Here is a 14,424-nt window from a genome sequence, read left to right as displayed (position 1 = left end):
CTATATAATTTATGGAGTTCTTTATTAAGCGAAACAGATTAGGCTACTTATAACATGTAAACTGCAACTTTTGAAAATCGTTGGATACACTGCAGAGTGACGCTCTCCGTTCCCCTGTCCCACCGCGCTTACCTAGAAACTGATGTAAACACTACACTAGCGCCCTCCACGAAAAACCGCACTAAAATCCTGGTCAGGTAATACTATGTTGAAAAACTCATTTCAAATTGTTCAGATCTAAACACACTTCATACAGGACACGTAAGTTTGGCCCACCACTGTACAACACGTGTTGCGGTTACCAATTGTTTTAATCGTTTTTTGTTTTTGATGTGTCATGTGGACCATCTTCTTCCGTCAGATGCAACCTGTTCACCTGTGAGTGTCGAGGTGTGAAAGTGATGTGGTAAAATGACAGACTTCCAAAGAGGCATGATCGTTGGTGCCCGTCTGGTTGGAGCTTCAGTGGTAACAGTGGCGAATATTGTGGGGGTATCGAAAGGCACTGTGTCCAATGTTACGAGGGTATACACAATTCATGGGCAAACGACGTCTGCAAAGCACAACTGTAGTCGAAAGACAATCCTGTCAAATATGGACCGGAGGGCATTAAAACGGATTGTAGCAGCTAAAAAGAAGACCACTGCAATGAAAAATACGTCTGAATTCAATTCCGGCCTACAGAACCCGGTTTCATCGAAAACAGTGCGACGGGAACTTCATAAAATGAAAATTCATGGCAGGGCCGCTATCGCCAAACCCTTGGTCACAGCACTAAATGCGAAGAGGCGTATCCAATGGTGCAAGGACCACAAGCCGTGGACTCATGAGCAGTGGAAACACGTAATGTGGTCCGATGAATCGACTTTCACCTTGCTTCCAACAACTGGTCGTGTTTACGTATGAAGAACCCCGTCGCAGCCTATGATACAGACTGTCTGCTCCCAACTGTAAAGCATGGGGGTGGTTCTGTTACAGTATGGGCAGTGATATCGTGGTTTTCCGCAGGTCCCATCATAGCCCTGCACGGAATGATGAATGCTAAGGCGTATGAGGCCATTTTGGGGGACCAGGTTCTACCCATGACCCAAATATTGTTCCCTGATGGTGATGGCATCTACCAATATAATTTGGCACCCTGTCACGCTACAAAAACGGTGAAATCATGGTTTGAGGAGCATGACCAGGAGATATATCCCCTGGGTCCCACAATCACCAGATCTGAACTTCATTGAGTCATTGTGGTCTGAGTTAGAAAGGCGTGTTCGGTCTCATTACCCTCCACCAGCATCCCTTCAGGAACTGGAGCATGTTTTGGAGGAACAATGGTACAAAATTCCACACACCACGATTCAGGAGCTGTATACGTCCATTCCACGTCGAATCCAAGCTGTTTTTGGACGCAAAAGGAGGCCCCACACCATACTAGGTATGGTTTTCACACTTTTGCAGACGTTTTAGATTTTCTTTTGTCTAACCCATATATATATATATATATATATATATATATATATATATATATATATATATATATATATATTCTAAGATGATTTAACTATATTGGGACTTACTTGCACAATCAATGCAATCAATGCAGAACTTCTGAAACGGTGATACTTCCTTGAGGAAACGAGTAATTCCGGGCAATTTTGTAATCTTCGTTAGTGTACCAAGATGTATGGCACTCATAGTATAGCAAATGCCGATGAAAGAATTAGTGAAATAAGAAAAAGAAGGTAAGAGAGAGAGAGAGAAAAAAGGAAAAACACGAACACGATTTGTTCACCACAAGTTCCATGATCGGGAATGAAAAAAGATTAGAAATGTAAAGAAGTGAGCGATCTACTATTTATTATTATTATTATTATTATTATTATTATTATTATTATTATTATTATTATTATTATTATTATTATTATTAAAGTATTCTGCCTTTTGGTAGGTCCTGGGACTAATGAGGGTTTTCTCTTAATTCTTAGGTTAGACCTGGAAATGTTTCTTCCATCTTTCTCGATTTTCAGCTTCCTCTTTTAACTCCCAATATTTATTCCTATTTTTCAAATCATCTATCACTTGTGTTCTTCCTATTCCTCGCTTTCCTTCCATCTTTCCTTCTATGGCAGCATGAAGAAGATAATTTCTTCGCAAGGGCAAGATGTACCCAATCCAATTGACTTTTCTACGAAGGATGGGTGGCTAGAAGTGTCCTCTTCTCTCCTATCCGTTTTAAAACATCTTCGTTTGTTACTCTCTCTGTCCATTTTATCTTTCCCATCTTCCTCCAACACCACGTTTCGAAGCTCTCTAAATATTTCTTCTCTAACTTCCGCAATGTCTAAGTCTCTGAACCATAAGGACCAATACTCCATATATAGCACTAGGCTAATTTCTTCCCTAGTCCAATATTAAGGTTGCTATTTATTATTTAGCCACTGTAAATTTTTTTGTAGTAACTGAACAGAATTTATTGGCGGTTAACGCTATTAAAATTATTCGAGCAGTTATACGAATAATCGTTCTTAATATTTTCTCGTTATCCGAATAATTATTCGAACAATTATCCGAATATCGAATTTTGTTCGAATATTCGAAGAATCCATTATTCGAATATTCGAATGAATTGAAATAAAATGAAATTTTTGAGTTTTACGTCCCACGGTTATGCCAGCTAGGCTAAAGGAGACTGTGATGAAGAGCAATGAATGAAGTGGTGGAATGAAGAAAGTGGTAGGAAACGGGAGAACCCCGAGGAAAACCATGCACACGGTGTTTGTCCACCACAAAAGTCACCTGGCGGGAGCAGGGTTTGAACGCGGGCCCCATGCACCAGAGGTGAACGCTATACCACTGAGCCACCGCGGCCCTCGAATGAATTGTTCGAATTTTCACAGCACTCGGGTTGCCACTAAACGTCCGACTTTTGAGGTGCCAAACTGATGTTTATAAGTCGGAAGCGTTTTGTCTTCCTTGTATGGCTTAAAGTACTTCTTGTTAACAATTGAGGATTTTAATATGGATGAATTCTATGGAGAATATTGTTTGTTAAAGAAATAGTGTCATCTGAGAAGCTAAATAAAGTTGCATCAGATGAAGAAAAGTGTATTCATTTTTTAGGAATGCTCTCCTACAAACTTTAAAAACTACAAAATATTAGCCTCTTACATTTTCCCATATCCAACTGCAATGCAGACTGTGAGAGAATTTTTTAGAAAATCTCTGAGGACAGTTAGTTACTAGAAGAAATGGATTCAATATTGATACAGCGACATGTGAATTTCAAATTTGTAATTATTTTGAACAACATAGTCATGATTGTGATCGTGAATCTCAAACCTGTTTTATCTCCTACAATGTCTAGCAAGTTTTTAAGTGACTGGTCCTACTCGAAGCAGTTCAAAGAGACACAAGGTACCACTGAACTTGCATTCTTTTGGTAAATAGCAAGCACATACAAATTTTTCGTTTTTAGATTACCTTTGTGGAAAAGATATTTTATATATAACACAATGGTGTTATTCTAAATATGTGCAATCGTGAAACATTTTAGTGGTGAAAAGGTGATGTGTCCTTTTTTTGGTTTTAGAAATCAGGCAACCAATAAGAGGAAATTAATTTCTGAACTTGACTGTACATGAAATATTTTTCTTTGATCTGAAGAATTTATCTCGTTGAATGCATCACGCATTTTTCTACGACAAAATTTGTAATAAACGAAACAGAAAAAAAAAAGACAAAATACATGGATAGAAATGCAAGTTTTTGAATTATCTTCATTACAGAAATAGAGCCTTCACTATCTAGCTTATACATGTTGCTGCAAATTCCTTCCTTTCTTTACGGCGTCCAACAGGCTGAAGACGCAAAACAAAGTTAATCTATACGAGCTGAAAACCTTCTGTACATTGTCATTTATAACGTGAGAAACACCTAATTACACGTCTGCATCCATGAATTCGCAAGGTTCGATGCTCGCTCTCGGTTGGAAACATTGGATCAGATTCGCGTTCAAAGCAAGGGTTGCCTCTTGGCAAGGCCAGTTTCTGATTGATTATGTGAAGCAACCATCTTAGCCTCTACGCTTGCTCGAAAACAGCTATTTTGCCTTCGTCGAAGACGAAATTCTGCTTTACTTTCGGTACGCGATAAGAATAGATAGGTCCCCGTTCACTGACATTACCACGCGCATCTGACTAAGATACAGAAACCTTGCGTACATCCTTTTACTCTCCAACCGGTCGCACGCATGTTACTGCGACATCTTACGAGTAAAAATATTCGGAACTTGTACTTGGTTCCAAGCACGTGCACTTTTCACGTTCAACAATCTGAAAACATAAACAAAACAAGCTATGTATGAAAATCATACAAGGAAATTTATCGGTAACCTCTTGGGCCTACGAGTCTTTAAAAGTATTCATACTTTGAAGAATGAGTGTAAAAAGAACGGAAAGTTGTCTTAAGTTTCATTGTTGATTGCTTTGTGAGACGGTGTTAAAATAAAAATGAAATATATAGTTTAAAGCCGACGATTGTGAGACTAGGGGAGTGAGATTATTTTATTGAGGAGGGGAGTTACTTAAGTAAACCTTACTTCACAATACCTTAGTGATTAAGTGCTACTACTCTGAAATACGATTTTCGTTAAAGAGGTACTAGAAACAAAAGCATTTAAAATGCATTGAACAATTAGAACTATTTAATTGATTTTAACAGCTTTTGAAGATTGAAAATTAATTAAATAATTCTATTGAGTGAATATAAAGCATGCCTGTCTGAAGAAGGCAAAACTACCTGGAACTTTCACGAAAAGAAAAAAAATAGGAAATATCAGAGTAGCCAGATTACCACTATAAATGGAATGCTTCTTCTGACAAACACGAATTCTTAATGCATTCCTCCTTTAGTCATACAAAGAATCTTTGTCACGGTCAAGCTTTAAAAATAAATAAATAAACTCTGTTGCATTCTCTCCAAGAAACAATAAGTAGGAAATACATTTTAAATTGGGATATTCTGCCCCCAAAACTTTTATTTTTTCTTTTTTTTTTTTTTTTTTTTTCAATAAAATAGGCTACAAGAATTTGTTTATATAAACAACTGGAAATTTCAGGGGTCTGAGCTCCACCTTGTCACTCCCTTGCCCGGGCCCGGTACAAACTAATGTTGTGCCCAATAATTTCACGATGGACAATGGATACGTCCCCTCATAAAAAATTAATGACATTAAAAACAAACATGTTGTATGTCCAGTGAGTTTCCCCAACTCTTTTTGAAAAGGTTTTTCCAAACAGTTTGTAGAAGATTTCAACACTCAAAGATTATCCCAATTATTTACTGATGGATACTACTGATGTATATTTAACATTTAAATGACAATGTCATCTTATTTGCAATCATGTAATAAAATCAACGTTGCAAGGCTTCTTGGCCTCCTTCTCACTGTGATTCTTTCAGTTAAGTTGTTATATGTGTGGTAAGTTAATGGGATATTTTCTTCACGAAAATCAAACATTTTTAATACGATATCTTTAAAACGGAAATCAACGCAAGTCATTCCATACTTCCAAATTATGATGGTCAAAAGTGCTATTTAAAAAAAAAAAAAAAAAAAAAAAAAAAAAATTCTTGAAAAATCGTTAAAAGGAAAAAAGGCATTTTATATATATTTGATGTAATGAAAATATATTCAAATTATACTAGCTATTATAAAATCTCTAACTGTAGAAAATACAGTCTCAAACAAGGTAGCAATTGTAAAATATGAAATATGTTCAATATTTTAAGAAATAGATCCAAAACTCATTGCACTAACTCTCACTCACTTCTTCTAAAAAACATTTGTCATGCTGAAGAATAAACGGCTAAAGGAATTCTACGTATCAGTTTTTTTTTTTATTTTTTTATTTTTTATTTTTTATTTTTATTTTTTTTTTTTTAAAGCTGATGTGAGATTCCTAAACCCAGTAGTAAGATTCCGATTTTCTGACCTATTGTAAAGTAACGTACAAAGAATGCGAAAATGACTGACTGGGCTGGGACACGGACCCGGGAACTCCAGTATACCGTCCCGCGGTATGCCGGAGATCCCGGCTTCGAGTCGCGGTCCAGTCAGTCACTTTTTCACTCTGTGCGTTATCGAATTCACATCTATAGAGGATATTGTGTTTTAAAAAATCGGTTGTTTCCTCTTTTACTACTATCTATTGTAAACTAGTTCAGAGAGAATAACCTTGCATTGCTTTATACGTATTTTTGAAAAGTAATTTATTCCAGCTGTGTGATCTACCAGAAGAAAAAGTCCCGTCAACATGTCATACGTTTCGTAATATAGCTGAAGAAATCACACTGAAGAAGAGGTCGGAGAATCCTTGGAACAATGTGTGTTATAATTTATTACAAGGATGTAAAGTATTTTTTTTTCTTTTAAATAATATCATCATTAGTTTGGTTTAATAACATTTAATCAGAAGCTACTATACTGGACTTTTCAACTCGATAGATGGACAGTTTAATTTCTTTATCTAAACACATGACTATACAGTATTCAGAAAAATTTAATACTCGTCCTCTACATGTTCCTCTATCAATAGCTTTGGAACTAATGGATACAATTTCAATGCAGTTTTATTGACATAGCAAGAATGTAGTCCTACGAACATTACCCAACACCGTACTTAAATTGCTATTTTCACTCTGAAATTATTGGACAAAGAAATTTTACATCAGGAAAAGCACTTAATACTGGCTACTCTTACAAACAAACAAACTGCTTGCACTTTAAAAAACTTTGATATACAGGGTGGACCATTTATCTCGATATACCCAGTAGCTTCTAAGCTAATGGACGAAACACAGATTTTTTTTTTCTGTTCAAATATTGGCAAGGGGCATTGTTTGACATACTCTGTGATATCACAAGGTTAACAAAGTTGTACTTCTTCAAATTACACTACATCAGGTTATTACACATTTCAAATCTACATGTCAAACGAAAACTGATATTTGACACATTTGTTACTCAATGTTGCAATCTAAGCACGCTACAGTATCACAAACATCGAAAAACAACCAAATTTTGAAGGACTCTACAACAGTGATTACGCAAGTGACACGGACGAGGTAACGCACAAACAAAGTATCTTAAGTTAGTGTTGAATATTACGGCCATCATATGACGCATTTCGGATAAGTAGAAATAAAGTTACGTGGAACTGAAAATTTAACATTTTTCTCAACAGGATTTATTTTGTTTAGAAACAAACACCGAATTACGTACATGGTTTCTAAATACACTAGACTCTTGCTAATCCGACCCTCAGTAGTCCGGCGTCTCAGTAATCCGGCTCACATCTAACCGAAAACACGTTCACAATGAATTATCGTGCGCATGCACAACAATGCTCATTTAAACAATGTTTTATATATTGTACGTATTCTTTACGTATGCTGTACGTACGCTTTATATACTGTATGTCAGACACTCAATAATCCGGCACCAATATGTGCCAGGAATGGCCGGATTAGCGAGAGTCTGGTGTAAATATAAATATCATAATGCCGTTTACAGCAACTTGATTTCTCAAACCATTCGGAAGATGTGAAAAAAATGATAAATATATAAAGGAGTTTTGGTAAACCAAACTGCTTAAGGAATGTTAATTAGAATTCCCCTAATTTCCTATTGCTATTAATAGAAGAAAATACACATAAACTTTTCTTTTAATACTCGAAGGCTATTAAGAATATTTCATAACAATACATCTATATAAGCTATTAGAATTTGTATAATATTAAATTGTATAATCGTTATTATTCACTTAAAGTGCAAATATTCTATTCATCAAAAATAAATATTCTAACGCTCATTTTCTATCAACTTACTACTTAGACAACGGCAGACTTATGCTTTTATAGATCTGATATTTCCATTTCTCCGGCATCACTTGTTGAAACGGTAAACAATTTTTACATCGAGTAAAAAAGGTATTTTCCCCAATTAATCTGCTTGTTTATTATTATTATTATTATCCTCGTTATAACTGGTGTAAAAGTAATTTATTACAAATCAGCTGTAAAAAAAACTAAATGTATGACATTTACGAACAAGATTCAATATTTTGTTACTACATATAAAATAAATGGAGTAACAGTCAACAAGGAAAACAAATGAAAGGTCTAGTCATTCTATATGACGAGGTAACTAAAATCTGGTAGTCATATACGTAAATAATACGGCAATAAGTGAGCGCGAGCCTAACTAACGGAAGTAAGCCCGAGCGCGAGTTCAGTTGAAAGAAGAGAGTGAGAGTCTAGTCCAAAATGGCCATCTATAATGAGGGTTGATCTTGAATGATGTTCTGCCACCAACTATATCGGATCCAAGCCCCCGGTGCACAAGTGGTCCGGAGCCCATATTACTAGTAGTTTCCATCCTTCATAACCTCGGTGTTGCATAAAGACACAAAACATAAGAATTCAAACGTTTTCAGGAATATGTAAAACACTGGGACTTCAATAACGTTAGCTAGAAAGCTTCGGAATATGAACTAAAAGTTATGCAACCCAGCACAACTCAATAGTCTCGCGGGTTGCAATAGCACCACTAAAGTGCAAAAGAACAAAATTTTCCACACTACTACAAATCGCACCCCAAGAATAAAGACTGTCGTAACTCAAAATAGGTTTTAAATTGCCATCAATTTTTAATTTGTAATTGCTGGGAATGAGACTTGTATGGAATGAGACTATAAAGCTACGGACTCGTAATGTTATGGAATAACGGCACATGCCTATATTTTGAGTATGGCTGCTAGATTAGATGCTGTGCAAATAAGTGAGTTTGGATTACTAGTGGATCAAGATGGATTAGGACTCTAAGAATATTTTAGATATGATGTTAATGTGATGATATATGGATTAGTTGAAGCAGATTAGTAGCAGTAACTAGCTTATGGAATATAGAAACTGAGATTAATAAATATAACTAGAGTTATTAGTGTCAATCTGAATAATAAGAATCAAACATTACAAGCAGCTATATAATCTGAACACTGAAATACAGAATTGAAAACAGTAAATGAATGCGCAGATTCATAGGATATGAAATAACTCCTATGAATCTCGTGAAAACTCGTGTAAACCGAATCAAAGTATCATTAGTTTCCTACATACCAACGACCAATTAACTAAAAAATATTTCATATACGTATGTTTTTAGGGTTTCAAAATCAGTGATTAATACTTCACAGAATACTTATTTCAATGTCAGTCAAACCTATACATCTGCATTATCTTTCATATCTCTATACACAATAGATCACCATATTCAAAGTAACACATCATGGCGCTACATACAAAACACAATGGGCCTTATGCAGAGTCGTTTTGACGTATGATTAGCGTCATACTAAAGGCCGGACTACTGCAGGAAACATATGTTAGTCGAACTCTTTAATATGGTACTAATCACGCGTCAGAACGACTCTGCATAAGGCCCAATATTTCTGCCAGAACTGCAGAACTTTAGTATGTACCTATCAATTTAATCTCAAGATATAGACAGTTTTAAATTAAAATGTCGTATGATCCTAGATTTCTTACGTTAATTTTTATACAGAATAAACGGTGCATTAAACTTTATTAAACACCACCACAATACACCCTTTCTCGACCATCTACGGAAACGGTAGCGTGGTAAGTAACAGGGTGTAGCATTTTTTTTTTCCCGTTTTAATAACAAAATGTATTAGTCAAAAGCTATAAGTTTCCATAATATTATACTTTTATTTCATGTACTAGTACTACCACTACTACATACTATGTTATATTTTTACCGGTGAATAAATACTGACTCAGTGTCATCAGGCAACTAGGAATACTAGAGTGGCGGTCTATAGAGCAAAAGAATCAAAATTGTCATTATTTACTAGTGCTGCTATCCTCTAGTGGAAATTCTCGAACTTATTACCCTTTTCAGCTTGATATTCGTAATCGCTACGATGCAGTTTTCAGGTTCTTTTCAAAATTACTTAAATTTCAAAAGCACTCTTCCGGATACAGACCGATCCAAGATATTAAGTAATTTTGACATATGAAATTATTATTTCTCGGTGTAAATATTCAGACTCTCAACGGTAGACTTTGTTCAAATATGTTGAGCTTAACACATTATGAGCATAGAGGCCTGCAATTCGGAAAATGATCAAGGTTCTAGTGTTCGGTGCACAAACATTGCAAGTAAAACAGAGAGAAAAAAAAAAAGTGGGCAAGAAAGTGAAAAAGCTACGTCAAAATGTTGGAAAAAGTCAAGTATAAAATATTGAAATAACAAAAATTAGAAGCTGGTTAATGTCTTATTTTAGAATTTATATTGCGAGGAGTTTGGTAAAAGGGGCAACAATGAAGAGAGGACTCGGAACTAATGTCAGTGTAATTATGACATGAAACTGACCGTAATACATGAAAGCTTGCTTGGTTTGAATGCAGCCTTGCAATTATGCTACAAGAATACTAGTGACATGAACTTGGTAAGACACTTCTACACAGGGACAGAGAGACTGATAGTAATAACCTAATAAGAAATTCGTTCGTAATAAATTACAGAATACAAACGAACTGCAGTAAAGGTGTTATTTTTGTCTGTAACTCCCTCATCAAGGAGGGTACAGTACATTACTGTGGTTGTTTACTATAATTCCCACCATTTTTCTAATTTTCATAAATAGCACAATGACAATAGAAATGATCAGTTATTTATAAACCGAACCATTTAGTAAGTTTTCCCATTGGGGAAAAATCGTTCTTTATTGATTTTTTCAGTAAATCTTTATTATAAGTACACACTGCAGTTACTACAGCTTATCAACCGTAATCACAATTTATTTTCGTACACTTCAAATTAACGTGTGATAATAGGTTTGTTTTCTGTATTTTTGTCCTAAATATAGAAGATAAATAGATCGTTTTTTTTTTCGCAAAAATTTAACTGTCAAACCCCAACTTCACTAGCGCGTAACTCACGAACCAAGCCCTGCATCATCATAATATTTCATACGCCTACTAAGCTCATCGAGATCCACTTCTTCGGGTAGTGTGATCCCCAAGAGACGTCATCCCTCATATGCAACAAGCTAGAATTCCCGTACATGCCGAAAGCTAATAATTACAACTCCTAACCATACCACGTTTCGGTGATCGAGTACGATATATATTATCCTTGATTTAAAAAAAAAAAGAAAAAAGAAAAAAAAGAAAAATCTCACAAAGCTCGATAAACAGTACCGAATAGTCTTTTGTCACCTACACCGAAATAGAGAGAATCCAGAATTTTCTTAACGTAATAAAAATGGTACCGCATGAAGTAATATAGTCAATGGATGTCAAGCTGTTGCCACCGCTATCTTTACTTTTATTATTATTATTATTATTATTATTATTATGTGACTCAGAATCATTTGAGTAAAAGATGGCAACCCTATATAAAAATCATTAAAAGTGATTATTTCAAAACCCAGATTTAAAAGTTTGGTGATTCTAGCGTAGTCCCCACATCACTCACTATTGTTAGTGCGACCAGTGCTATTAAAATTATTCAGGTATTCATTACGACTAATTGTTCGAACAAGTATTGTGTTATCCAAAGAATTATTCAAACATTGATTCGAATAACGCATTTTGTTCGAATTTTAACAACACTGATATATGCCACTATTCTGGCTACTTATTTGTAAATTACAAAATGCAAATAGTATTTTGCAATTATTAGACCAAGTGAATGATTAGCTCACCGGGGTAGTGGAGGCGGGTTGGTCTTCCCGTGGGCGAGGTGGGTTCGTACGGACACACCGTTCACTCCACGACCGGGCCCCCATCCTGTAGTGGCTCACCACGCACGTGATGATGCCGAGTGTTAGAACGACAGCCACCACGATTACAATGATCAGCACGCTGGACACTGAAAAGAAAAAAAGACAAAAAGAAGATTGTAGTAACTCATTTACTTTACTGATTATTATTTTGCTCTACATTAAAATACAAGTTACATCCTTGTCATCTTATATATTTTAAATGTTGCTTCAAATTTTATTTTACGCAAAACTAAGGGAAATTATAGAGCTAATCCAAACAATCCAACTAGGAACAGAATTAAAATTATTCAGACATACAATTACAGTAAGCACTCTTTAATCCGGCATTCTGTAGTTCGGCACATTCTATAATCCGGCACCGTTCAATTAAGTTAGTATTCAATGTTTAATTTTGCACTCTATTGAATTATAAATAAGCAGTGGCGTGTTTAAGGGGGGCTTCCGGGCTTAACCCCCGAAATTTCATTTAGTATATTAAAGCAAATGACATAAGTTGCAGAATTTTCACATTTTGAAGAATAAAGTTAGCAAAGTCTCCCCGAAACAAAATCGTAAATACGCCACTGTAAATAAGAATAATGTTTTAAACCCCGGAGTTGCTAGAATGACAAAATACTTTATACAGGAAGGTACTTGTATCGTCTGAAGAAGTTCAGAATATGGGCAAACACATAAAATACAAATTTTGATCTTTGCATTTTTATCTAGAGTGATTTATCTTTCGCTTTCTCGTTTAAAGCATTAATTGACGTTCGATACTCTGCCAGGGTCGTAATTCCAAACGTGCCGGATTAAAGAGTGCTTCCTATACTTGAATTCTAACAGTACTTGTACAGAGTGTCCCAGAAATATCAGTACACTTTTGGAACTCTTATTTCACAAAGGACAATGAATGATCGGCACAAAATATACACAGTAACTTAGTGTTTAAGAAAAGAATACAGGTTCATATATATCACAGCAGACAATATGAACCCTATTAATTTGATTAAACGTACAAAACTGATCTAAACAGTCAAAATAATGGTGTTGCAAACAGACGAGCTGACCATGCATCATTCAGTTAAATGTATGCTACCAGCTAGCCAAAAATTCAGTTTATAATATTAATCTTGCACTTAAATATTGTATTAATGACAGAAGACATTTAAAAAAATTAAATTTCTATTTTGCTATTGCGACTGTTTTCAATGTCAGTTTGCCAGATTTCTTTGAATGCCGTAAATACATACTCAATCCTGAAATTTCAAGCACCAATTTGGTTATTACTATAGAACTTATCTTTAATGGGTACTAAAATTTCTGGCTCACCCTCTGTACTGTGATAGACATTCACAAAATTTGAATGTCTACAACATATAATCTCCATTCTTTATTATTGCTGATTCAAAGTTTTGAACCTAAAAATAACCAAAAGTTCTACAGTTCTACAAAGTACATCTCTTAACTGTAACTAAAATATCTTAAATAACTACTCATTTGGAATATAACCATGGCATATCAGGATAGGACAGGATGGTGACAGGAAGAAATGTTTGTGATTTTAAATAACGAACAGTTATTTATGCTGAGAGAGAGAATGGGTTTGAATCAATTATAGAGAAAGTAAAATCCAATTGATTTTCGGAAAATTGGTAAGAGAAAAAAAAAAAAAAAACTCCTGCAAACCATGAAGGAAAATTTAACACTATTATTAGCGAAGTCCAAAGATGGGAGAGGTGCAGTACCGATCGACAGATATTGTTAAGCAAGATAAGTATAAAAGCTTTTGGATAATATTCGAGAAAAGTTTTTTTTTCATAATCTTAAAAACTGATTCTGTACAAAAACAACGCCGTTTATTAAGGAGAAACTGATATTGATGTATCCCATCATCAACATTTTCATTATTATGCTTGCAAGACGACACTTACATAGTATAATTATTGAGATAAAGCCCAAAATGATTAACTCTTCAATTTCAGTTTCTGTTAAAATAAAATATTGCCTAAAGATTATATATGTAATACTATTCCTTCTCTCAGGGGTACGTTCTTGATTAAAACACAATGTTTTTGTATTATTTATATATTTTCACACTAATTTTCAGTTGCTACTTCGTTAAAATCTCAAGTTTTCGATCCCTTAAAATTTCGATAACGCATATTCTGTCATATATACAGCCATGATAGGCATGACTACATAACCTTTTTTATTCTTAGATTGCGGGTATACACTGGCTACGGGTAGAGCACTCACCTCTGTGCGAGGAATCTCTGGTTCAATTCTAGATAAACCAAAATCAGTAGAAAGTATACGGACTACTCTTTTATTAATGCTTCAATTTCTTTTTTGGGCAAAGTTTGAGTATTGATCTTCTGAATGTGATTCGACTGTTTTGAACATTCTCTCTTCATATACAATACATTAGAAAGCTAGGGAAAATGTGCTGCCATCTATTGGCGCCACCTTAACTTGAAAATATATGATTTTAATGTGAGAGCTTAACATTTCTGGGTGATAATATTTCCTCGCATGAAGGCTACAAAACAGCACAAACCACTGTCATCTATTGAAT

General features: G+C 35.0%; 1 protein-coding gene across 5 annotated transcripts in view; it reads right to left on the bottom strand.

Moving 5' to 3' along the window:
- Window positions 1–14,424, bottom strand: part of LOC145675856 (uncharacterized) — a 545,559-nt gene that overhangs the window by 77,772 nt on the left and 453,363 nt on the right. For 4 of the 5 annotated variants that reach the window (XM_081746626.1, XM_081746622.1, XM_081746624.1 and 1 more), the window contains one exon: window positions 11,787–11,953. In XM_081746626.1, coding sequence (XP_081602752.1) covers window positions 11,787–11,870 — 84 coding nt within the window. In that variant the 5' untranslated portion in view covers window positions 11,871–11,953. Of the gene's footprint in view, window positions 1–11,786; window positions 11,954–14,424 lie in introns of those variants that run through there. The other variant, XM_081746627.1, reaches the window with a different exon arrangement.

This window comes from Thermobia domestica, chromosome 18, assembly GCF_964235325.1.
Source record: "Thermobia domestica chromosome 18, izTheDome1.hap1.1, whole genome shotgun sequence".
NCBI lineage: Eukaryota > Metazoa > Arthropoda > Insecta > Zygentoma > Lepismatidae > Thermobia > Thermobia domestica.
Note: the sequence above shows the minus strand (reverse complement) of the source record. Positions and strands in the feature narration are given on the sequence as shown.